Source organism: Nilaparvata lugens, chromosome 6 (assembly GCF_014356525.2).
Source record: "Nilaparvata lugens isolate BPH chromosome 6, ASM1435652v1, whole genome shotgun sequence".
NCBI classification, from domain to species: Eukaryota; Metazoa; Arthropoda; class Insecta; order Hemiptera; family Delphacidae; genus Nilaparvata; species Nilaparvata lugens.
The window spans coordinates 8,416,957-8,428,381 of NC_052509.1; the positions used below are offsets into that span (position 1 = coordinate 8,416,957).

At 33.8% G+C, this 11,425-nt stretch overlaps 1 protein-coding gene across 1 annotated transcript in view; it reads right to left on the reverse strand.

Annotated features, from left to right (window-relative positions):
* Positions 1–5,523, reverse strand: part of LOC111058422 — a 65,132-nt gene extending 59,609 nt beyond the window's left edge. Inside the window, exons 1-2 of the mRNA XM_039431344.1 lie at positions 5,331–5,523; positions 3,960–4,190 (exon numbers count right to left, since the gene is read on the reverse strand). Coding sequence (XP_039287278.1) covers positions 3,960–4,182 — 223 coding nt within the window. The 5' untranslated portion in view covers positions 4,183–4,190; positions 5,331–5,523. The remainder of the gene's footprint in view (positions 1–3,959; positions 4,191–5,330) is intronic.
* Positions 5,524–11,425: the final 5,902 nt, after the last annotated feature.

Here is an 11,425-nt window from a genome sequence, read left to right on the forward strand (position 1 = left end):
TTTAAAATTGTTGATGGGAAATTTCACGAAAACCGTCCATTCTACAGAAAATTTACGAGATACAAAAAAGTTAACAAATCTTATCAAGATTTCAAGAATACCTTTTTATTAAGATTGATCGAAGAATAACAGAGAAATAAATTCTTTTCCTACTGCATGCATGACCACTTTTCACTATTTAAACATCAATATTGAATTTTTAATTCCAATTGTTGACCAAGTGAAGTGAGGTCTAAGATTCAAGTCGATGGTTTGGCATTTCTCTTAATGTTTAAATGTTGATATGTTGCGCATTTACGGCGAAACACGGTAATAGATTTTTATAAAATTTTAAAGTTATGTTCCTTTTTTAATTGCGCGTCGACGTATATAAAAGGTTTTTGGAAATTTTGCATTTCAAGGATAATATAAAAGGAAAAAGGAGCCTCCTTCATACGCGAATTTCAGAGTGAAAATCAGACTATAGAATTATTCATCATAAATCAGCTGACAAGTGATTACACAGATGTGTGGAGAAGCCAGTCTATTGCTGTATTTCCATAAGGTCTATAGTTTCAATCAGGTAGTTGTGGATGAGAATACTGCGTGAGGTCTACTGTTCACAGAACTACTAGTATTTAAGATGAAGCTTTGAAACTTGATATGGCTCCATATGGCCATCCAGCTGATTTTACAATGTTTATCAGATGCTCTTGTTTGTTCTTGGTCATGCATGCAGTAGGAAAAGAATCAAGTTCTCTGTTATTTTTTGACCAATCTTAATAAATAAGGTATCCTTGAAATCTTGATAAAATTTGTCAACTTTTTGACTGTTGTAATTTTTTTGTAAAGCGAACGGTTTTCGTGAAATTTTCCATCAAAAATTTAAAATGGTCGCCATTTTTAAAATGTAGATCGAAAATGTTTTATTTTATTTTTTAAAGTTGAGTCTTAATAGCATGAACATCCATGCCAAATTTCAGATCAATACAAAATTTCGTTCTTGAGATAAAACTTCCTAAGTGAAAAACCAAAATGGCAGCTATGGACAACCGCTGAGTTTTGGACACTTCAAATCAAATTTATTGCCTTACAAAAAATGTTCACAAATAAATACAGATTACAAAATGTAATATTTTAGAATAAGAAGTATAATTTTTAACATAATAATATACTAATTCGGTGAAACCAGCAAAACCACAGTTTGAGTGCCGGTGACGAGTACCAAAACAGAAAACGATACTATTACTTCCAATAGAAAAACTATGATTCAACAAGGCAAGCTAAACTATAATAATTATAACTATACAATTCAATCAAGGTGAAAGTGGGGAAAACGCATATTTATACTGTATGTAAGTTTGATGGCAATACTAGAGAAAAAAAATCAAATTGTGTTGTGATTTAGGTGAAAAACATTTGTTGATCTAATCCAATCAATTATTTTTTAGTACTTGATTTAGTGATGCTATCTAAAATTAAATTTTCACAGGTTAATCAATTTATTTATTACATAGGGGAACTGTCTACGGCATACTATTAGGTCTGTCCTGGAAACACGGTAATTTGATGGCGATCTGAAATTGTAAGCTGGAATGTATGGAGTGAATGTATTTTTGGATCTAGAGATATAAAGTATTAAATTTTTTATATAGAGCTGTCTCACTGTAAGAACTGGGAATTCTTCATAAAGTAAGTGACTGGGATATAGTCTCGGACTTTGGAGAGCAGCTTTTAATATGTGCCTCTGAATCACACCTTTTTTTATTGAAATGAGTGTCTAAGGCACTCCCCAAACCCTTATACCATACTGAAGTATGGATTGGGCATAAGCCGAATAGACCATCATCAATAACTTTTTATCTCCAACACTGCTAAATCTGTAGAATTTATGAACAATATATTTCATTTGTTTACATATATTATCAATATGTACATTCCACTTTAGATGTTGATCTATTGAAACACCTAGATATTTATAGTTTGTGTAAAATAAGTTGAGACTTGGCCCTCCATCCCAAGAAATTACAGGGTTGCCAAATGGTGTAAAAATTCAACTTTTTCAAATTTCCAATTCAACGTCAGAATTGGATGTAGAATATCATTCCCGATATCCTAGTAGTGCTAGAAAAGTTTAAGGATAGAAGGATCAAAAGGAAATTTAACTTTTATGATAAAATCGAAAACATCGCGAAAATTTGTTCTTCTTTTGAATATCCCTTCTCTCAGAATCATGGGGCGTCGTGATGCGTAATAATTTTATAGGAAATTAACGGGGAGAATGTGTCCTTTCTATTGGTGTCTGAATAATTTTTATCTGACATATAGTTATTTTTTAATGTCAATGTTCGTCAATGTCGAGACATTTCGAGCATAAAACATGAAATTTTCGACATGCTAGAAACTTTTTTGTTTCAAAAGATAAGCTGGTGGTGAAAGCGAGAAAGTTTCTCAGAAATAGTTGAAATTATTTTTTCCTACAGCTACCTTGAAAAGTGGCCATTCCTGCACTGATTACAGAACGCAAAGAATCACTTTTCCGCTCTAGTGCGGGAAAATTTTTTTCTGCACTCCAGATTTGCAACATGGCAACGCAAAATAGTTAGTAGGTTATATGGAGCACAAGTGCAGCAAAATCAAAATTAAGTTGGTAACTGTGACTGTGGTGCACCTTATAATAACAAGGACACCGAGGACAGCGACATGAGTGACAGCCGCCTCTTCATTAATTTACTACTACATTATTCAATTTGACAATAAATTGAGGTTTTTATTAATAATAAAATTACACAGAAAAACATTTGATGCATTTCAGGGAATTTTACCCATAATTACCCACTTTTCATATTCAATGGTAACTGTAGGAAAAATTTAATGTGAAATACGTGCGCAAAGTTCCTCTGCTGCACTCAAGAAGCCATTCCGCCCTCGCCTACGGCTCGGGCGTAAACGTTTCTTTCGGTGCAGCAAACTGTCACTTTGCGCACTAGTTGCACAAATGACTATTCCAATTATCAAACGTACTCGGAACAACGTATTTTGGCCTCTCAGGAGTTTCAAAGTCAAAGATAGCGGCTGAATGGTGAGCCTCCATATGCTATCAATAGCTGGGATCAACAAAAACAAAATACAGAACGATTGAAAAATTCAGCAACTACAAGCCACATGATTATAAAATAGTGAAAATGACAACCTCACCTCGAATAATCCAAGCAGTGTTGCATTACTGCCATTCTAGAGTCAATCAGCTGCTTACGTTTGAAATAATCCAGTCAAATACCATGCAGCCGCTCTCCGAACTTTAAAATTCCTTGGAGACCAATATACGATTTTCCGACTACTTTTGACAATTATTGAAAAAACAATTTCAATTACTTCTGAGAAACTTTCTGGCTTTCACCACCTACTTATTTTTTGAAACAAAAAAGTTTCCAGCATGTCGAAAATTTCATGTTTTCTGCTTGAAATGTCTCGATATTGACGAACATAAGTATTCAAATAGGCTACCTACGACATTAGTAGTCTCCTGTCATCCAGGAACAATACCCTAGAATTTTCGACACTACTTCTGAAACAACCTGTATAACTGGCCTGTGAGACGTCTACTGGGGACATCCAGCAGCTCGCGGTGCCTGGTGTTGTGGTAGTGAATGTCAGTCTACGGGCAGCCAGAGTATGCTGTACCTTCTTGACCTACATCAAGCACAGGATGATGTAATGGCTGAAGAACGTCAGCACACCAAGGCGAGCAAAGATGAGCTTGCAGTGGACAAGATGATCGCTGCCTGTTAATTCTTACAGCCCTCTTTTGCAGCCTCAGGACATCAGCAGCCCCCACAGGAGCAATCCATAGGTGATGTGGCAATGGAAGAGCGCGTGATACATCATTGTAAGGTACTTTTCTGTCACCAGGCCCCTCATCTTGAGCAGCAGAACAACTTGAGTACCCTTTCTAATATGTAATTTTGAGTTTAGCTAACCTGACATGGACACATTTGGAGTGACCGCCGAAATGTTGGGCGTGCGCAGTGTCCCCGACTCCTCGACGATCTCCGTCGCGTCGGAGCTGTCTCCCTCGGAGCTCGCCCCCTCCCCGCCACCGGCACGTCGCCGTTTGCCCAGTTTCTGAGCCGGGGGGCGCTTCTTGTTGCGTTGCGGGGCCACGCGACCGAATGTGTCATCCTCGCTGTCCGAGCTGAACATGTTTTCGCCTGCAAAAACCGAAAAAAATATTAGTTGGCAATAAAAATGGAGAGTAAAAATGACCTGTTGTATCATGTTTTGTCACAGAGAGGTCTGAAAAATTCGAATTGAATATCAATTCAAAATGACGACCACTACTGCAAGGTTTCTAAAGAGATTATTGAATTATTTTCTTTTCAAATAATTATAGGATTTGATATTGCATGAATTACAAAGTTTCGATGTATTAATAGCGTTTTTCAAAAGGTCATTTAAAAATTGATAAAATAGCTGAGAAGAAGTAAAAGTATTCCTTCTTCTAGAAGAAGAAGAAGTGTATTCTTTCTACTTTGTGATACAATTGAAATTGATAAGTTATTATTAAAAGTCGCCGTTATTTGAGGTTAGTTTTCAAACAGATATTTTCAATTTAAATTTAAACAGCTATTTCAAATTTAATTAAATTGTATCGAAATAGGCTAGCGCCCTTTGTTTTTTCTACTCCTTCATTTGACAAAAAAAAAATGAGTCGAATATCTTCAATAATAACTGAGATAACAGCGGCCGCTCACCAGATAGACTTTTGCCTTGAAATATTTTTTAAGGCTAGCCTATCTAGGTTTATAATTAGGCTAGGTTATATTGTTCCAATATAGCCCATTTATTTAGGTCTTATTATCAATGATATTGATCTCATTAGCACAATTTTAAAGTGTCAGCTTTTCCAAATACAGTATAATTCAATATTTTACCATGGATAAAGTATTATTTTATGGTGGAACCATCCAGACAAACTAGGCCTATGTTTCATGGTAGGTTATGTTATGATTCTAACATTACAAAGTTCAAAACAAGACAATTGTGGCCTTTTAAATATGTTTGAAAGTACAATGTCATGACTATCATTATTGATTATAGTCTGTATAGGCTAAATATTTGTCTTTACTAAACGTTGTTTTTAATCAGGCAACGGTTGATAGCCCATAAATAAAGATTAATTTGAATTGGGGCTAGGCTACCTTGAGAAAAATATACAACAAAATTGTAGATTATTATTATAATGCAAAACTTGAATCAATAAATACACTAAAAAAATGCAATAATTTTTTTGTAAACAGCACAAAACAAAGCATAATGTTCATCTCAGAGATCACAGTTAGTCTACTTACCAAATTATTTACCACACTAAATCCAACTCCAAACTATCATTTACATGAATGATAGAATTATATGTAGGATTATTTATATATTCAAGGTTTTCGAAAATAATATATGTGTTAATATATAAAGATCAACTCATTCCGGTAAAAATTAATGTTGGAGGAAACAAAACCTAACCAAACAATTTCACAATGGCTACCAAACAATTCCCGTTCCCGCTTTTTAATAACATTTTCAAAGCCATCAGAATAATAATTTATTCGTTAAATTTTTGTCACTTTATATTATTATATTGCAATAATTTCTCAGATTTGGAATATTTTGTATTTATTTATCGAGTAATTAGTCGTAATTCAAGTCATTTCAGCAATAACTGCAAGAATTTCATTTGAGTCTTCACAACCCGCGAAATTTCAAATTAGCAAGGAGTATGAACACACCATGTTGTAAAAGCGCGATTTTGATTCATCTCTATTAATATAATATTATTTTATACCGTTCGTTCATTTTATAGTGTGGAATATGTAGAATGATTAGATATTTATTGGTTCATCGAGGGCAATTCAGAGATTGAATAATAATAATATGCATTTCTATTATCTATTTGTAATAGTAACAATAGTAACCTACCACATTTACAAGGCATATATACAGAGTGATTCATAATTATGGTAAAATAATTTAATACGTGATAGTAGAGGTAAAAATAAGAAAAAAAGTTATATAAACATATACTGTATTCATAAACGCTTCATTAGCGAGCTATACAGAGTGAAAGATTTCGCCCGGAATTCAGTTCCTCTGGTGAAATACACCGATGCTGAATTGTTTGGGGACTAGTTTTTGAAAAACTTATGCTGGATTCATATGGAAAAATATCTGAAAAATTGAATAAAACTAGTCTGGAAGCTGTAGTGTGAGTAGTTTTTGAGAAAAAAGTTGAAATATGCAAAAAATCCAAGTAGAAAAACACAGATTTTTACGTTTGATGCCCAATAACTTTCTTTAATAACCAGTGAACAAATAATTTTTAGCAATAAAAATTGTAGAGAATTTAATTCTGAAAAGAATCATGTAAGCTGTGTGAACTAAATTTAAATAAAAGTTGAATAAAATGTATTCTTATGTATTACATTACACCACAAAAATTTGCTGTTTTATGAGAGAGAACTAATAACTCATAGGTTGTAGCTGATTGCAAATAAAACATGGATTTCAATAATAGCTGTTCCAAAACAGCTGATTGATTATGTTTTAAATAAGAAAATATTTAAAAGAAATTATCAGCTGAAAATTACTTTCAGAAATATTTTAGTTCACTGTTGAACAAAAAAAAAAAAAACAAACTGTAAGTTAGGCCTACTGTAACCACGCTGTGTTTTTTGTTTAATCTATTAACCAGCTATTTGTAACCATTCCACTCTGCTTTTGTGTTAAGTGCTAACTTTTAAAAAAATGGCAGGTAATCATAGACATTATTCATACTCCGAATTAGCTGACATGCATTTAATGTATGGAATTGGACACTACTGTAATAGTACTGAAGTAAGACGTTTGTATCAAGAGAACTTTCCCAACCGAGTATGTCCAAGTTCAAGGTTTTTTGCCACTATTCATCAACGTCTGTCTGAAGCAGATTCTCTGATATCCAAAGAGCACATTTATGCAGGCAGACCCCGATCTACTATGACTGTTGAGTTAGAAGAACAAGTTCTTAATGAAAATTTATGAACATCCAGAGAAGAGCACAAGAGAATTGTCAGTGCAGTTTAATGTCCATCAATCTATTATTTGGAAGAAACTAAAATAGCAACAATTACATCCATACCACCTCCAGAAAGCTCATACTCTATTGCCACGAGACTGTATTCCCTGTGCTGGTATTTGCCGATGGTTTTTAGTAAAACTTGTTTACCCAAACTTTTTAACAACCGTTTTATTTACCGACGAGGCACACTCTCCAAGAACAGCTATCGTTAACGTCAACAACCAACATATTTGGGCAGCTGAGAATCCTCATTCCATCAATCCTAATCTTCCACAACATCAGTTTTCAGTAAACATTTGGGCAGGAATCATAGGAGATCTTCTACTTCTGTTCGAGCATCCTCCCAGGCTTAATGGCATAATCTACTAGTCTTTTGGTATAAGTTTAATGTCATTTAGATATGCTACTTTCATATAAAAAAAAAACTTTCCACAAAAAACCGAATATTCTATTTGCAATCAGCTACAACTTATGAGTTATTAGTTCTCTCCTCATAAAACAGCAAATTTTTGTGGTGTAATGTACTACATAAGAATACATTTTATTCAACTTTTATTTAAATTTAGTTTACACAGCTTACATAATTCTTTTCAGAATTAAATTCTCTACAATTTTTATTGCAAAAAATTATTTGTTTACTGGTCATTAAAAAAGTTATTGGCCATCAAACGTAGAAGTCTGTGTTTTTCTACTTAGATTTTTTGCATATTTCAACTTTTTTCTCAAAAACTACTCACACTACAGCTTCCAGACTAGTTTTATTCAATTTTTCAGATATTTTTCCATACGAATCCAGCATAAGTTTTTCAAAAACTAGTCCCCAAACAATTCAGCATCGGTGTATTTCACCAGAGGAACTGAATCCGGGCGAAATCTTTCACCCTGTATAGCTCGCTAATGAAGCGTTCATGGATATAGGTTTATATTAACCTTTTTTCTTATTTTTACCTCTACTATCACGTATTGAAATATTTTACCATAATTATGAATCATTCTGTATATATAAATACCGTAACAAAAAGCCTACAATTTACTACACATTAATAATTATACTATCCAACCACTCTATTGATATTGATAGGCCTAAGCTACCTGAAATCTTTGAGTTTTTTGGCAAAGCATTGTAGATCATCTCCAATACGGGTACCGTACGGAGATATTCGGGATTCAGCTCAAGTTTGTCCTTAGCTGTTCAGTTCAAAGTAATGCCTCTGTGCCTTGTGTTATGCTGGTGGACGTCAGATCCTGTTATTATTATTATTATTATTATTTGTTTTTTGATTTGATAGGAATAGCCTGAATAGCCACGTGATGAATGTAAAGACTTGAGACAGTGAATATTTTGTGTTTTGAGAATTCCTCAATAATTATATATCTACAAGAAAATGAACGAGGAGGCTCTTTGAACATGATAAACATCTCATATATGAGGACATTAAGTGAAGTTCTAGTCGTTTTATAGAGAATAAACATTCAGTTCAAGTTGCCATTATATTCTTATTAGTATAGTGAATAAAAGGGCAGAAATTGATACAAAATAGATTACTCCCCTACTGTTGTAACTTAAATAAATAAATACACTTTCTACTACAGTGAAGATTCAATTTATCCATCAGCATATTGCTTATTAATAACAGTGCAGCTTTCCATTCAACGAATTCTGACAGTTTAGACTGAATCTCACTATAGGAGGCTCATTATAAATATACAGAGTCGGTCGGAAGTAAAGGCCTATATGTTTCACCGCAAACCATTAGCTGCCCCGGAAAGAGGGGGTTGACACCCCTACTATTATTGTCATTGTCTCGCTTTCTGCTCCTCCTATCCTTTCTCCTTTCATTCTTCTTTTTCATTTTTTTCTTCTTCGTCTTCTTTTTCTTCTTCTTCTTCTTCTTCTTCTTCTTCATTTTCTTCTTCCTTTTCTTCTTATTCTTGTCTCGTCTTTATTGTCCTTTTTCACCGGGATAAAGTTCTACTTCCGTATAGCCATCAGCCCGTTCACTTCCCCCATTGAGCCGAGCAATAAATAAAATTTCAAATCCTATTTCTCGCGGTTTTTTCCGTATATTGTTCATAAAGAGTAACTATATAACGTCTGTTGGCTCCCTTTTCTTATCTTGCTTTTCATCTTCACATCCTACACTTCTTGCCGAATCAGCTGAATGTTCACAACAGACTGATGTTTACAAACATGAAGATCGTTCAAGGTCATCTCAAGTTTTGCTTAGGCTGGCCATTAACGCGGTAGAGGAAGGAGAACGGTGGAGAGATAGAAGAGTTAGATTCCATTTTGTTTATTCCAATCTGTTTAATCATCAGAGATTGGAATAAACAAAATGGGGAATCTAACTTTGCAGAACATTTGATAACAAATAATCACAAGTTCACAGTTAAGGAGAATTTTGAGTTTCTGCATGTTAATAACAAAGGCAGATCTTTGAATATTCTAGAGGCTTTACAAAAAACAAGAGTAATTCAGGAAAATTCCCAGTGTAGTTTAAATGACCAGATTCATATCAACCAATACAACACTACGAATTTAGTTTTATCATAAAATTGTAAGCATACATTAGTCAATAGTTTTTCCATTTACATATTTGTTTTATTATCTGTTACACTTGTTTTCTTGGTTCTTATTTTGTACTGGAAGTAAATTTTGTTATCATGGTGATTCTGTTGCTTTAGCGACCATTTTGTCACACCGTTGAGTGGGAGGAGACTGTCTAGCTGGGCCAATGGCAGGCGTTCATGCCCTTGACCAATAGCAGTACTCGCTACCCTACTATAGTATAAATTCTGCTGCTCTTGTATTTAGTTTTAGTTTATCAGAGATTGACAATGGTGTAATAACCGAAACCGGTCTTTCTAAGTATCAATAAATCTGTGGTTTTTGACAATTTCTTAGTATTTTTCATTCAATATGAATAATTACCACAATATCAACTTCTCAACTACACAAAAAGTGAAAATTGAATTTGATAATTTTATCAAATTTTTGAAAAGTAGTGGCCTCAAGGGAGGAGAATAAGAAGAAGCTGAGACGCCATTGGCTCCAAGGGCAAGAAGAAGAATAGCATAGATAGATAAATAAAAGATGAAAGACGAGAGAAGAGGAGAAAGTTATTGGAAGGAGGTGGTGGTGGTAGAATTCAAATAATAGAGGGAGAAAGTCAAGAATAGTGTGGGAAAGAGAAAGAAAATGAGTGTTATTGAAAGAAAAAGGAAATTTAGGGGATGGAATGAGATGGTTATATGGTTGCAGAGATCAAGCGAGAGAAAGAGAGGGAATGAGGTGGAACCAGTGAGAAAAGTAGGAGGAAAGGAGATAAGTATAAGAAAAATGGATTGATCGAAGTGAGTTCTTGACACAGAAAATAGAGTCGGAATGGAGTTCAACATCAGCTAATGACAAAGAAAGAGGGGGCCAACTTTCCTCACAAAGAGAAAGAAGGAATGATGCTCTTGTCCCGAGTTTTCGCTTCGTTGGACAAGAAAAGATTTAATGTGCCGCTGAAACGGTTATAAATTAAATCAGATCAGCCGGCACAGAGCAGGGAAAGCTAGTAGGAAAAGCTATTTTCATTTTGCTTTACTCGAGTTGAGTTATCGTTCAACGGAAAACTGGATGAAATACTTTTCTTGGATGATGAAAAAGCAAAGGTTGAGTTTTCTTACTGTTTGTGCAAATTTTACAGTTCGATTCGAATAATGATGTTGTAATTGTTGAAATGATGAAATGTTGAAATGATGATGTAATTTCACAGAAAATCTTACCCTGTAAATCCTATCTGTCTATAGATAGCTGGCTCAACGATAATAGCGTTATCAATCAGGACCTGACGAATTTCAATATAAACCAAACAATTATTTATCTATTTATTTATTTATTTATTTATGGAGACAACAGGTCACCCCTAATGTGTCTCCTTCACAAATACAACAATACAAGATACAATACGTGAAATACAACAATACAATGAAAAAAAAAATGAACAAAGTAACTTTCAATTGCAATATTGTTAAAAGAAAAAAAAACTATAGAAATACAAGAGAAGGAAAAAAAAATAGATGTATACAATAAAATAATTATAAAACGGAATATAGAAATGAAAAGGTTCTAAAATTAAAATAAAAATGTTACAAAGAATGGATAAAACTAACAAATGAATGTCAGAGGACTGGTACCTGCCAATGAAGCAACAGAATGAGTAAGATGTACGAGAACATAGTGCAATAGATACACACCTATATACAGCAACAAATAATCGACAACACGACTGAGCAAGGATATCTCACAATAGACTGTTTAATATTCTATAAAATTTTTCACGAGAG